Source organism: Martes martes (genome assembly GCF_963455335.1).
Source record: "Martes martes genome assembly, chromosome: 7".
Lineage (NCBI taxonomy): Eukaryota > Metazoa > Chordata > Mammalia > Carnivora > Mustelidae > Martes > Martes martes.
In genome coordinates this window covers 99,558,001-99,572,554 of record NC_137894.1, presented here as the reverse complement: position 1 = coordinate 99,572,554, position 14,554 = coordinate 99,558,001, and the positions used below count along the sequence as shown (strand labels likewise).

The 14,554-nt window shown below is 41.6% G+C and overlaps 1 protein-coding gene across 3 annotated transcripts in view; it reads left to right on the top strand.

The window, feature by feature from the left end:
- The first annotated feature begins 354 nt into the window (after positions 1-354).
- The window catches only part of DDHD1 (DDHD domain containing 1), a 95,631-nt gene continuing 81,431 nt past the window's right edge, over positions 355-14,554 (top strand). For all 3 annotated transcript variants that reach the window (XM_080807333.1, XM_080807332.1, XM_080807331.1), the window contains exon 1: positions 355-1,407. In XM_080807333.1, coding sequence (XP_080663459.1) covers positions 573-1,407 — 835 coding nt within the window. In that variant the 5' untranslated portion in view covers positions 355-572. The remainder of the gene's footprint in view (positions 1,408-14,554) is intronic.

The following is a 14,554-nucleotide window of genomic DNA, read 5'->3' as shown; positions in this document are numbered from 1 at the left end:
CTAAGGTCACAAAAGCAGTGTCAAGAGAACCCAGCTTCCTGGGGACCTCTCCTGTAGCTTAAGCCCTGCGGCTCATGACCCAGAATACAAGGCTGAGTGGGATAAAGCCTCTCCTCACCTGAGCTCTGACCCCTAGAAAGGCGGGGGCCGAGGCAGGTGTGCAGGAGCGTGGAGGAGAAGAAGCGTGGAGGCGGAAGACAACTGAGGCATGTGAGGAGTTGCGGCTGCCCTGAGCTGACCCACCGCGGAAGGCCACAGAGAGAAGCCAACGCGCTCGCGCGAGGCCCGGGCGCAGAAGGGGCTTCCGGGGCGGCGCGCGCGGCCGGCAGGGCGGGGCCGGGGCAAGCACCGCCCACGTCGGGCTGCGCGACAATGGGGCGAGCTGTCGAACGCGGCTGCGGCTGCCGCGGGCCTCGGGGGGGCGGAGCGACCGCCGCTGCCTCCGCAGCCCCGGTTGGGATTTGAAAGATTAAAAACTACCGGTGGAGAGGGCGACGGCGTTGAATGTGTGGCGGAAGCGCTGAGGGCCACGGCTCGGCGCGGGGCCGGGCAGCCGGCGGCGTCTCCACACCATGAATTACCCGGGCCGCGGGTCCCCGCGGAGCCCTGAACATAACGGTCGGGGCGGCGGCGGCACAGCCTGGGAGCTGGACTCGGATGCGGAGCCGGCGTTCGGCGGCGGCGTCTGCTGCTTCGACCACTTCCCCGGCGGGCACCCGGGCGACGACGAGGTGCCCCTGGCCCTGCTGCGCGGGGAACCCGGGCTGCACATGGCGCCGGACGCGGAGGACCACAACCACCACCTGGCGCTGGACTCCTGCCTTAGTGACGAGAACTACGACTTCAGCTCCGCGGAGTCGGGCTCCTCGCTGCGCTACTACAGCGAGGGCGAGAGCGTGAGCGTCGGCTGCGGCAGCTCCTCGTCGCTGCACCCGCCGCCGCAGCCGCCGCTGGTCCAGTCGAGCGCGGGGGGCATCGGGCCAGCGGGAGGGGGGCTCGGGGAAAGGAAGCGCACCCGGTCTGGCGGAACAGCCGCCAGGCACCGCTACGAGGTGGTGACGGAGCTGGGCCCCGAGGAGGTTCGCTGGTTCTACAAGGAGGACAAGAAGACCTGGAAGCCCTTCATCGGCTATGACTCGCTCCGCATCGAGCTCGCCTTCCGAACGCTACTGCAGGCCACGGGTGGCCGGCCCCGGGCCGAGGACCCGGACGGCGACCGTGTGTGCGGCCCGGCCTCCAGCTCGGGGGAGGACGAGGACGAGGACCGCGTCTGCGGCTTCTGCCCGCGCGCTGCGGGGCACGAGCCCGAGATGGAGGAGCTGGTGAACATCGAGCGGGTGTGTGTGCGGGGCGGCCTCTACGAGGTGGATGTGACCCAAGGAGAGTGCTACCCGGTGTACTGGAACCGTGAGTAGCCGGCCGGGGGAGGGAGCGGGACGGGCTGCTTGTGGGGCGGACGAGCACCCGGGTGGGTTTGGGACTTGACCGCCGCCGGGAACGAGGCGCTTGAGGCCTGGCGTTTGGGCGTTTGGTAGGGAGAAGGGTGGAGATGAGACACGCAGAGCCGGCAGGTGAAGGGTAAACGAGCAGATGGCAAAATCCAAGCCGCCTGGAGTTCAGAAGATTCTGCCGGGGTAGCGCTTCCTGGGTGAGCTGAGTGCTGCTGCCATCCCCTGGAGGTGATCCAGGAACGGATGCCCAGCCCGAAGGTTAAATTTCGCGATCCTACCTGAGCTTTGTCCACCTGGGGATCTGATTCGGTCTCATTTACCCAGAACTGCCTCTGATTTAAAGAGCAGCCTGTCCTCTGAAGTGGGAATGTTAGAGATGATCTGCACGAGAATCAACAGTTCAGTTATGGACTCAGGGAAAGAACATTAATCCCAGGCGGGAAAGGAAAGGAGATAGGTTGTTTCCACCCGGGGCGTTCAGGAGAAGTGGAAAGCACTGCATGAGGCATTGCTGGCAAATTGGTCCTCTCACTCTCTGTGGAATACTCGTTTTTGTCTCTTACGTTCTTGTTTACTTATTCTCAGTTTGCTTCTTAATCTTGAAAAATTACTAAGGCCTGTGCCTTGGGTTTCCTCATCTATAAAATAGAGATAATTGTATCTACCTTGTAGAGTTGTTGGAGGAATTAAATGAAATAATGAAATAATGTACCTAACCGGCTTGAAACTGTGCTTGGCACACGTGTGATTTATAAGTGTTAACAGCAGGTCTTATTCAATTAGACAGCAACACAATTAAGTTTGTAATTAGGTTAAAAGCAAGTGTTGCATATGTAATAATATACAGTAGATATTCTACTGTGACACAAACTATTGACCACCAGTAATTTGTAATATATAGTTTTCGTTTTTATGAACCTAGTGCCCTAACTCAGATATCTGTCTTCGTTGGTTGTCACTAGCCTTAGGTCTTATCTACATTTTACAGTATTCTGCCTTATATTAACATATATTCATGACTTACCTTCCTTTCTATATGTTTAGCAATCTATGGGCAGAGTCCACCTTTATCTTCATACGCTCATTGGGCCTAGTGCAGTAGATATATAATAGGTATTGAACTGCATGAGTGATTCTGATAATGTTAAAACATATGAGAAGCATGAGTCACTAAGATAACAATTATAGTGTGTGTCAAATCAAATAAAATAAGCACAGCAGAAAATTTAATTTCTTACTACACTTAAGGATGACATTGAAGGCATTCGTTAACATTTTCACAAGACCAGATTCGTATGGGATTTGTCACATCTCTCCTTTTGATTACAAGCTCACTAAGGATAGGGTATGCCTGTATTCACTCATTTATTCATTCATTCACCTTTTTCATTTTTGCCAAGTATTTGTATGTCCACGATATAGTAGTCTCACGAAGGTTTTAGGAAAGGTGGAAGAAACAACTCTTACCCTTCAGGAGTCTCCCATTTAGTCTTTTCTTCAAATGTCCTAGACATCACTATGGGCTTTTTTCCTTTGAATGTAGAAAAACAAGGACTTAGTGGAGAAGTAAAGTTGGATAAAATGCAGGGGCATCCTTGGAGAGGGGTCTGGAGACCAAAGGATGAATCCTACCCTTAAATCGGCTAAAGTATATTCACCTAGAATATTGTGTGCTCTTTTGGTTTATGGTAAAATTGTGGGTTTGTTTTTTTGTTTTTTGTGTTTTTTTTTTTAAATTTTATTTGTTTGAGAGAGAGAGCATGACCGAGAGATAGATCATGAGCTGGGGGAAGGGTAGAAGGAGAAGCAGACTCCCCGCTGAGCAGAGGGCCCTATAAAAGGATCCCAGTACCCTGGGATCATGACCTAAGCCAAAGGTAGATGCTTAACTGACTGAGCCACCCATATTCCCTCTGATAAAATTGTTAATGCTTCCAAAGTGCTTTACTATTTATTAAGTGATTTTTCACATTATTTCATAGTGATATAAAATTAATGCTACCTTTCTGTTCATGAAGAAATAGACTCAATAAAATTAATGAACGTGTCCAAGGTTACTCAGCTAGAAAGTGGTGAAGCATTTTAGAGTCTACTGGGGGAATAGGTGTGACGTCCAAAGAGCATCTGACACACCACCCAAGGGTGAGGGTATCAGGAAAGCTTTCCAGATAATGTAGGACTGAATCCTAAAGGATGAATTTAATCAAGGGAATAAAAGGGGAGGGTGAGATGCAGGGAAAGTCATTTCAGACAGATGGGGTAACATACAAAGACACAGAAACATGCAAATGCATGGCATTTTGAGGAAATTAAGGCTGCACCTGCAGGGACCAAGACATATAGGGTAGGCTTGGGACTTGACCACCACAGAGACAGGTGTTTGGTCCAGGAGGGGAAGAGATTGTGAAGGGTACCTGCCTTTGAATGGTGCATTTGGAGAGTAGCTAGGAAAGGAACAAGAGTAGATATGTAGTGCTAAGGACTTTGGACTATTTCCTGTGAGCATTAAGAAACCAAACAATCAGGGGTGCCTAGGTGGCTCAGGTGGTTAAACAACTGCTTCCAGGTCAATTCATGATCCCAGAGTCCTGGGATGGAGCCCCACATGGGACTCCTTGCTCAGCAGGGAATCTGTTTCTCCTTCTCCTTCTACCGCTCTCCCTGCTTGTGCTCTCCTGCGATTGCTCGAGCTCTCTCTCTCTCTCTGAAAAAAAAAAAGAAGAAGAAGAGGAAACCAAACAATTGAAGGTTCTCTGTTACTTAGGTGATTAGTGACAGCACAAAGGTGGAATTAGAGAGTTGGGGTATATCATTAGAATGGTAGTGTCCTGAATCAAGAGAGAAACCATGAAGGCCTACAGAAGTTAATCTGAAAGGAAATGTGGACTTAGTCTTCTCAAATCTTCTTTTCAAAAGCAGATAGCCAATAGACCAGTTATCAGTTAGTTTTCGTGAACTAGCATAACAGCAGCACCTATTTTCACTCCATTTTAGCCTTTTCTATTTTTCTATAGTATACAATGCTGTGGGTATCCCAGGCCTTCATATGAACTACAGTGAAAACACAGTGGTGCTTGTTGTCCCTAATTGACCATTTCTCAGAAAATCCCCTGTCCCTTTGCTCCAATTGGTTCTTCAGGTATGTCTGTATTATATAAGTTTCCATACATTCTCATGAGGGTTAATCCCAGTATGGTCTCGTCAGCTTTTGCAGCTTTTGACTTCCTTCTCATTTTACTTTTCTTTTTTAGTTCATCTGGAAGCTTTCTAAAGAATGAAATGAAAGTTAAAAAACAAAAACAGAAAAACTTCAAAAAGTTCTTATAGAGGGATGGTGTAGGATTCCAGTGGTTGTTTAGGATTTTGTGACCTAATTAAGCCCAATGCACCTGGGTGTCAAAGCTAATAAATTAGCTATGCCTAGTCTAAAAGAAAGGTGTAGTTTATATTTGCTCTTCCTTTTGAACTCTTACTAGCAGACAAAATTTGAACTAATTTAGGGCATATGAATCAGAAGGGGAATAGAATTTGTCTTCTATAGATAGGAAGCCCATATTATTACATATGAAAAAAATATTAATTTTAGGAAATTTATTTTCATTTTATTGTCTGTTTAGGTATTTTTCTTACTGCATGTAGACATTTTAGATAAAAACTGATTATTGCTGAGTAATGGCTAAGTGAACTCCCTTGCTGCTCCTCTTCTTTCTAAGCTACTTGTAGCCCTCTAATAGGCTTGTTTTGAGAATTGTTATATATAACATGCCTGGAACAGTGGGTGTTTGGCACAGAGTACTAGGTGTTAACTCTATCTATGTGGATCTCAGAAAACAATAATCCTTATTTGTAGAAATTCACCTGAAATTTCATTAGGATGACCAGCACAAAATTGTCAAGAACAGGGTTTGTTACTGGCCTATACCTCACTGTAAGTGAAAGAATGTTTGCAAAGAATATTAGCAAAAAAGTGGCCCTATTTAGAAATAGTGGTAGAAAGGCATAGGGAGCATTATAGAGATACTTGATGAATAGTCTCATAACAATTCTTACGTGTGCACTGTACACTAGGGAGTATATAATTTCCATTTATTGACTAAAGTTATTTGACCAAATATTTATATGAATGTAATCCACTTTCTGATATATCTTGAGGTCTACTTGCATTGTTATCATTTTAAACCATTTTCAAACATTTTAGAAATTAACCAGTCTCCATGATATATTGAAGAAAGAATAATATTCCCACCAAAATGAGGTAGAAAAATAAGGGCTTTTTCTGCAAGTACCAAAATTAAATGGTGTTTATTAACTTGACATACCTGTAACCATCTCTTCGGTCTTTTTCATTTAAGGATTAATAACCTTAATAATCCTTTATGAGGTACAGGGCATCATGGGAAAGTAATGGAGTCCAACCTGGGAGAAGTCACTCTTTCTTGATCAGTTTCTCCTCCGATAAAGCAGAACTATAGGGAATGGAGACCAGGGATTGACATGCCTGACTCAGAAAAAGTGTTAGAGTCTTTTCTCTCTCTTTTTAGCTGCATTGTCTCCCACAAGCCTGGACTGGAAAGCAGCCTTGGGCTGCATGGGGACCCTGGCTGCTCATTTGCAGAATCCTGACAGAAGTCTTCTGAGAACCCTGTTCTAGATCAAGCCTGCTTTAGACTGTATTTTTCAGCAATCTACTGAAAGAGCACAAAGAAATGAATGACACTGAGTGATATGTAAGAAGGGCAGGATTTGACACAATCTAATTGAGGCATTCAGGACTTTTCTTCCCCTTTACATTGGACCATTACTTTCAAACTGCTTTCATATCAGTTATTGATCCGCCTTGTTTGTATATAGCTCAAATGTAATAATGCATGTTTTATGAGTGCTTTATGTAAATATTCAGAGTAATTGGTATGTCTTTCTTTACTCCATCTGTCACCCCCTTCTTTTTCTCCTCTCCTTTACTATTTTTTTCGTAAAAGAGACCTTTTATACTGTTCCTTCCTCCAAATATTATTTCCTGGGTCTTTTATCTCCGCATCACACACTATAGTTTCTGCTTTGCTAAGATCTGATGTCTAGAACCCTAGCGGTGATCCTTTTCTGATCCGGTGGTTGGGGGGGGTGTAAAAAAAAGCTGGATATTCTGGTCATGGAATCCTCTGAGATTATGGACACTGAGTGAGGACAGTACAGGGATGAAAAGGAGAAAGAGAAATGGGGAATATACTCACGGAAACCTAAGATGATTATTGGCAGGAGAGATGGGGAGGTAGACAGTTCTAGAATCCCTGATTGTTGGGCAATCTAAGTCATGAGTGTGATAAAATTTAAAATGTACATGTTATCAAGAAAAACTTTAATACTGATAAAGGGTATAGATACCAGTTTCTTCTTTTTTGCCACAATACATTCCTAAAAGCTTGGTTAAAAAGTAGAACAAGGAAAAACATCATTTTTAGAGCCAGTAGTTATAACTTACAATTCTACTTTTTTTGAGTCTGCTTTGGTAAAGGGAAATTATGCCCACAGAAATATTTGAATCACTGACAAATGAGTGGATTAGTGGGATGAAAAGCGTAATATAGATACTTTTTGATACCCCCAGATTAGGGGACAGGTAAAATTTAGGATGGTGAAAAGATTAGGGGACAAGTGACATTCAAGATTGTAAAAACTGCTACTCATGTTTACTGTCAAGATTGCCTGTGCCAGAGAACTAAAGAAAAATGGTGGATGTTTTGATATGACCATATAAAAGTAGTTATGTTTTATGTAGTGCTTTCTAATTTTGCCAGATTGCCATAAAAGATAAGTTATATACTCATTAGTATTTATTCTAATGTGTTATTACATTAAGCTATATCTAGATAATCTTTATAATCATTGCACTTATAAGTTTAAATAAATCTGTCAAATGACTTTTGGGCCCAGGCCAGCCTTTAGAAATTACATTGTCATTTGTACTGCTATACCCCAAGACCTCAGGTATCTAGAAATCTTAGAGAAATGTGAATTATGTCTGAATGGATATCTTTTCCAAATTAGTTGAGAGTTAAGCTTTTATTTGTTAAAGGGTAATTTTAACTATGTGAACGGAAATCTCTCTCATGTTACTATTTCTCCTTTTGGCCACTTCTCAGTGAACTGTCATTGTGAAAATTGGTACAGGATAGTTCTTGAGACACATGATGTGGGACAGAGAGCTGCATTAACTGTGCCAAAACATAAATCTTCTAGATCATATGCCATAGAATGTGCTGCTCAGTAACTTTAGATGATGCACAGGGAGCCTAGTTAGAATTACTTCTGAGCCTTCCTGTAGATAGAGTTAAATGTAGTTCCACCTTTATTTTACTATTTATTAAAAATGATCAACTTTCAGTTAGTATTTTATTGACTGAATTCATTTTTTTCCTTCTTATTCTATAGAATTGCTTCTAGATAGGCCTAGGATATCCCTTGTCCACCTGATTCACCCACCTAAACCTTTAGTAATGCTTGCATTGTAACATCTGATATATTTTAACATTAAGGACTCCCAAGTTTGTTTATGCTTTAGAAAACAAAATCTTTGCTGTGAATCAAAAGGCAGTTATTGGAGAGAGAAAGGGTCTACTTGAAAGAAATTGTTGAGGACCACTCAAACTGAGGAACGCATTATGGCTGTTTAAGCACTTTTAGCTGTCCACTGCCAAAATGAACCCTTACTATATGGTTAGCAGTAAATTATAAGGCTGGTATACATGTCTATGAGGTTTATGAACAAATGTTTGCCTTTGTTTGAAATTTGCATTGTATAGCAAACCACTCTTACTCTTATATGAGATTAGCACCACTAACCATGGTTCTGCTCTTTGTCTTTCACTAGAAAAAAATTGGGACCTTGTATTTCAGAGTATCTTTTTGGATATAATTTATTTTTATTTTTAACCTGTTTACTATTTAGCCTATTATTTTGTATAAACTACATTATATATTACACTTTTTTGGTGGGCAAAGAAGGGCATTACTGTACGTCACATATAACAAATGCTCCTAATCCTGGAATACTGGACTGAATTGTTTGGAATTTTGATTGCCTGACAGGATTCTGTCTTTCATGGGCAGATCTAGAACCCATCAAAGTATATGGTAGGTCACACATAAGGGGTAGACCTGGTTTACTTCATGTGTTTTCAGATCAGCTCTTCTCCCACCTCAGGTCATCCGTTTTATCTCTTCCCCTTCCAGTTCAGTTCTTACTGGCTTTTCTAGACAGGCAGCCCTGTGTTGTGTTTATGAATGTAAATGATCGCTGATAGCAACTGTCTGGGTCAGAATCCCAGCTCTTTCTTTGACTGTGTGACTTTGGGTAACTTAAATTCTCTGTGCCTCACTTTCTTCTATAAAATGTGGTTAATAGTACCTACCTCTTAGGATTGTTGACATAAATGTGTTATAATAATCAGAGATCTTGAAACTTCCCATGATGTTCTAAATATAAGTTCTAAATAACAGCTGTTATTCTCCATTTTCCTGACTCTTCTGTCCTTTCAAATTTACAACCTACTTGACATTCTTGGCTTTCAACTCTCCTATTTCAATTTGCAGTTCCATTCCTGACACAGCATTTTCTTTTGCCTTAACTCCTGGTAATCGGCTCTTGATTAGGGATAGGCCTAAGAACCCCCTGTGAACTGTTGCCTGCCGCTGTGAGAAGCTCACTGGGTTTTGCCCCAGAAAGAGCTGTCCTGTCTTGAGTTTTCCTAGTTTATGCACCAGAGGTGTGCACCATTTTCTTATATATCTACTGCCTGTGGGAAGAGAGGAATTCTTTCTCATGAAAGCATTCCAAGTTCTCGAGCATCTACTCTTGGTATGCAGATCCTGTCACCAGCTGTGGGAGGTACTGACTTCATCCGCAGAGCTCATTTAGAACATCTCTACCAGCTACCAGGATTTTTGCTACAATAGAGAATTTTACAGCTTTCGAAAGGCTGCTCAGTTTTCAGTTGAGGCAGAGCCAGTAGTGTTTTTGGTCTTTAGCCACGTTGGCAAGAAAGAAATGGTCCATAATTCCTTTTACAGTGGAGACCTCAACATGAAAACTTTGAAGGAATCAGTTCCTTTTAATTGACCTGCAGTTGAACCAAGAGTGGTAGGAATGGCAGCTAGGTTCTGCACCTAGGGCAAAATCTAGCTTCGAATCTGAAGTTACCTTTTAGACCAGGGATTCGAAGCAGCCATCCCTTACCAGCATTGGCAATAAAAGCTGAGTGGGCTCCAAAAACAGATCTTTGTTGCCAAATTCCCTTAGTTTGATTTATCATAGCTATAGGATTTTAGGCAAGTTATAATCTCTTGATTGTCCAGTTTCAGCTTTGTAAGTAGGGATAATAATTCCTGCTTCACAAAGTTATTTTAAAGATTCTGTTAAAATACACATAGAGTACTTAGCATAGTACCTGGTTCATTAAGTGTTAGCCATTCTATTTAAGCCAGGCTGATATATTGGCTCTTCAAATAGAAGCCTAGCTTCTGGAAATTAAAAAGTGTGTGGTTGGCCCGTTTTATTTGTGAAAAAGAAGAATGTGAATCTGTGGCTCAACCAAAATTACTTCACCCTGTATTTGATGACCGTATACATATATAACACATACATACACGCATAGTCCCTCATTCTAACTTTCCCCTTCTCTCTTACCTTTTTCTATATGTATAGCTATGTGTTTATTGTAAAGCTGCTTAATCTTACCCCCGCCATCGCCCCCTCAAGTGTTCTGGTAATCACAATGAAGTATCACATTGCAGGCACCTTAATTGCTCTTGTCGACTCTGACACTGAACAAAATTATGGTGAGGACAGTGAAATACATTTCAGCCTTTGAATTGCCTCTGTTGGGTTTTGTTGCCTATGGAATGGCATCCTATCTTAGACCAATAGTTTGCAGATTTCATTCAGCTGGGAAGATTGTTAAAACTGTAGATTTTTAGATCATCCCTGAAGATTCGATGGAACAGATCTGGGCCAGGGGGCATTATAGACCTCAACATTGATAACTCTATTAATTATCTCCTGCAGTCTAAATGGCTCACAAATGCCTCATCCTAGTTTGTCTTCATTTTCAATCAGAGGATTACCAATTTGGCCAGTCCAAGGTTGTATTTCATGCAGCTTGAGAGGAACCAGCCTTTCACCCACGAATTGGTTTATCTTTATTTCATCTTTGTTTTTCTTTACCTGTTTCTGCTCTGACCTTCCAATTTAAAATTTCTGTATTTATATTAATTTTCAATAAACTCATTCTGTCAGTTATTGAGGAGGATGAAATACCATGTGTGCATAGATAAATAATTGACCAAAGACTCAAGATCTCCTCTAGAGATCTCCAGCAGTGTCTTTCTTTATAGCCCTCTGTTTCCTGATATTTTGCCCCACAGATTCTAGCTACCTTAGCCTCCCTGAACTCTGAGCCATTTGGCATCTGAGCAAGACTAGTGGACTCTGTTTCCTCTTCCTGTGCTGTGGTATGGAAGCTCTAGGCACTAAGCTTGGGCAGTTGCTGGAGTTCTCCCAGTGATCACTGTCCTCTTCTGCCTGTTGTGCAATATCTGAAAATCATCCTTCCATATATTTTATTTGATTTTCCTGGTTGTTAAAGGTGGGGCAGTAAATCTAATATGCATTACTCCATTATGACTAGAAGTAGAAGTCTGTCCTTCCGATTCAGCAAACTGATTTACCCTTTCCATTCTTGGTGGCCTTTTTTATGTCTCTTTTTGTTAGGCACAACCTATTACGTTCATATCCTATATATCTTTCTGTCCAGGAATGTTGAAATGGACAACAATAATTATCTATTGAGCTAACATGGATCAAGTAAGTGGCTATATGCCACACAGAGTGGAATCAAGGTGTTTTCTGTAGCTGTTTTTATGGGCTGTAGGGTAGAAGTGATTTTTAGGCTTATACATCAAAACTATTTGCTGCTGCCTCTTTTTGCTGAATATTACAGTACATGCAGTCTACCAAACCAACTGCTGCATTTAATTTCTCATGTTTCCTAGTCTCCACCTTTCTTTTTCTATCTTATTTCTTACACCTCCATATAGAAGACTTTTGAGGATCTCTGTTTCCATATCGAAGGATTCCCCTTTCCCCCACCTTTACAGATATCAACATGAAGTAAATCAAGGTAACTGGATTAACATGCCAGTCACAATATGTCTGCAGTGATCTCATCTCTAGGTTTTAAGCTTATATTTAGTTTCTGGATTTCTGAGCCTGCTTCTCCAATTGTCATAGTGTGAGGTTTTCATTTTGGAAGAGATGGTAGGGGAAAAGGGAATTTAGTTGATTCAAATAGCTGAGGATTCTAGAAAGCTAGTCTTGATAAAGCCAGATTTAACCACTGCACATGGTTTTAGAAACTTAAAAAAAGATAATATATGAATCAGGGGCCTGGGTGCCTCAATCAGCTCAGGTCATGATCCCCGAGTCCCAGGATAGAGCCCCACATCAGGCTCAGCGGGGAGCCTGCTTTTCCCTCTGTCACTCACCCTGCTTGCTCACTCTTTCTCTCTCAAATAAATAAATAAAGTCTTTTTTAAAAAAGAAAAAGATACTATGCAAATCAGACTAACACCAAAATTAGGAATGGGATTTTATAGTTTACAGAGTACTTTCACATACATAATTTTATTAATCCCTATTCATCCTGCAATGAGCTAGAATATCCTCATGTTACAAGATGGTTGCAGAGAGAAGTTCAAGATCAAACTGGAATTAGGCCCAGCCTTCTGAGTCCTTATCTAGTTCCCTTTCTCCCGTATACCATCTATGACCCTTTGTACCATCTGAGCAGGTGTGAAGATTATATGCTAACAGTACTGGATTATTTTGTAACCTATGTAAGAATTACTTGCCCACTTTTATTGCTACATTCCCTCTATTTGACAATTCTTTCCTTTCTTCCTTCCTTTCTTTTTTTCCCTTTCTTTTTATTTCTTTTAGAGAGGAAGAGACAGGGGCAGAGGGAGTAGGGGAGAGATAATCCCAAACAGGCTAAACGCCCAGCATGGAGCCCATGGAGGGCTCAGTCCCACAACCCTGAGGTCATGACCTGAGCTGAAACCAAGAGTCATACACTCAATAGACCAAGCCACCCAGGCGCCCCTCTATTTGATGATTTTTAAATATATTCCTCAAATACGTTTCTTGTGACTTTAGTCTTAGGAATTTAAGTGTTTTCCTCAACTTTGTTTTGCATATTTTCAAGTTTTTGCTTTTATACTTGTTAACATTCTGAATTTTGACTATACAAATCTTTCTTTTTCTCCCTTTTCTCCCGTTCCTTTTTTACAAAAGATTTTAGCTTTTGTTTGATTTTGACCCAGTTTAGAGCTTACATTCTGAAATGATCATATTTTATTTGTAGCTAGTTAACTCACCTGAAGCTCGTTAGCCCACCTGAAGAGAAACTGCTTTGACAGATTAACATTTATTTGCCATCTTCCTAAACTCTCTGCTTCTCTTTTGTGATATGAAATTTTTTTTTTGTAATGTGAATTTTTTTCTTTCAATACTTTTTAACTTAGGTCACATTTTATTACTTTAATTCTATAAATATTCATCTAGTGTCTGTTAGGTTACAGAAGAGAGGGATCATCTCTACCTCAAGTTTACAAAAATTTTCCAAAGAAATACTTGACTAGGATCTTTAAGGGTGTTATTGGCAGAGGGAATGGCATGGCTAGAGGCCTGGGGTCTTTTTTTTTCTAACATTTTTTTTAGTTTATTTTAGAGAGATACGTGTGTTTGTGTGTGTGTGTGTGTGTGTGTACTGAAGAGCTGAGGGTAGGGCAGAGGGTGGGCGAGGGAGAGAAAGAATCCTCAAGCAGAGTCCCTACTGAGTAGGGATGGGGGCTCAGGTGAGGATCCAACCCAGGACCCTGAGATCATGACCTGAGCTGAAATCAAGAGCTGACTAAGTCACCCAGGCATTTTGAAGCCTAGAGTCTTGAAGGAGGACTCTTGTATTCAGAGGAATCAAAAGTTTCTCTTTGGTAGGAGCACTGGAAATAAGGTAGAAAAGGGTAGAAGAAGAAAACTGGGTATAGATAGGCAAGGACTAGATCAGGCCTTTTCATACTGGAAATTTTAAATTGTGCTGTGAGAATGAAACACTGGAAGGTATAAAATGAGGAAAATGCTTGACCAGATTTGCATTTTAAATTATGAGTTTGGCAGCAGTGTGGAAGATAAATGAAAATCTGGAAATGTGATATCATACTCAGGGAGACTAGTAAAGGAATTACTGCTGTGTTACAAAGGAAAAACAGAGTCTAGGGCAACACTCTTTGAATGGATATTGGAGGGTTGGAAGAAGATGTTAAGGAAGTAGAAGGGACACTATCAATGCAATATGAGTAAAGGGGAGGGTAGTACAGCTTATCCATAATGTTTTTTAACTTGGGTTAAAAACTTGGGTGGATTATGGAGGAAGAACAGGTTTCTCTGCCATGTTCACCTTGGGGTGGCAGAAGGAAGCTAAATACTGTGTATTTTGATTGCATTTAAGGTGCCTATTGCACACCCAGATGGAATAATCCCTGGGCAATTGGATATATAGGTCTAGAGCTCAGAAGAAAATAGTGTTGCAATTAAAGATGAAAAGATCCTCATAACGTAAGCCAAGGTCTCTAAAAATGGGTCTGCAAACACTCTATTGGAAATATTATAATGAATATGTTTGAATTTATATTTCCTTTCTGTTTGATCCCTTCAAATTTTCTATTTTTGAATGTTTTCTAATGTATGTAGAATAGTAATACATATGCATAATTTAGATATAAGTATGTATGAAAATATGCTCAAAATATTTCTGGTAATTACTAATCTAAGTTGATTGTTTTTTTTTGTTTTGTTTTTTTTTTAATTTATTTTAAAGATTTTATTTGACAGATCACAAGTAGGCAGAGAGGCAGGCAGAGAGAGACGGGGAAGCAGGCTCCCTGCTGAACAGAGAGCCTGATGCGGGGCTCGATCCCAGGACCCTGAGATCATGACCTGAGCCGAAGGCAGAGGCTTAACCCACTGAACCACCCAGGCACCCCTAATCTAA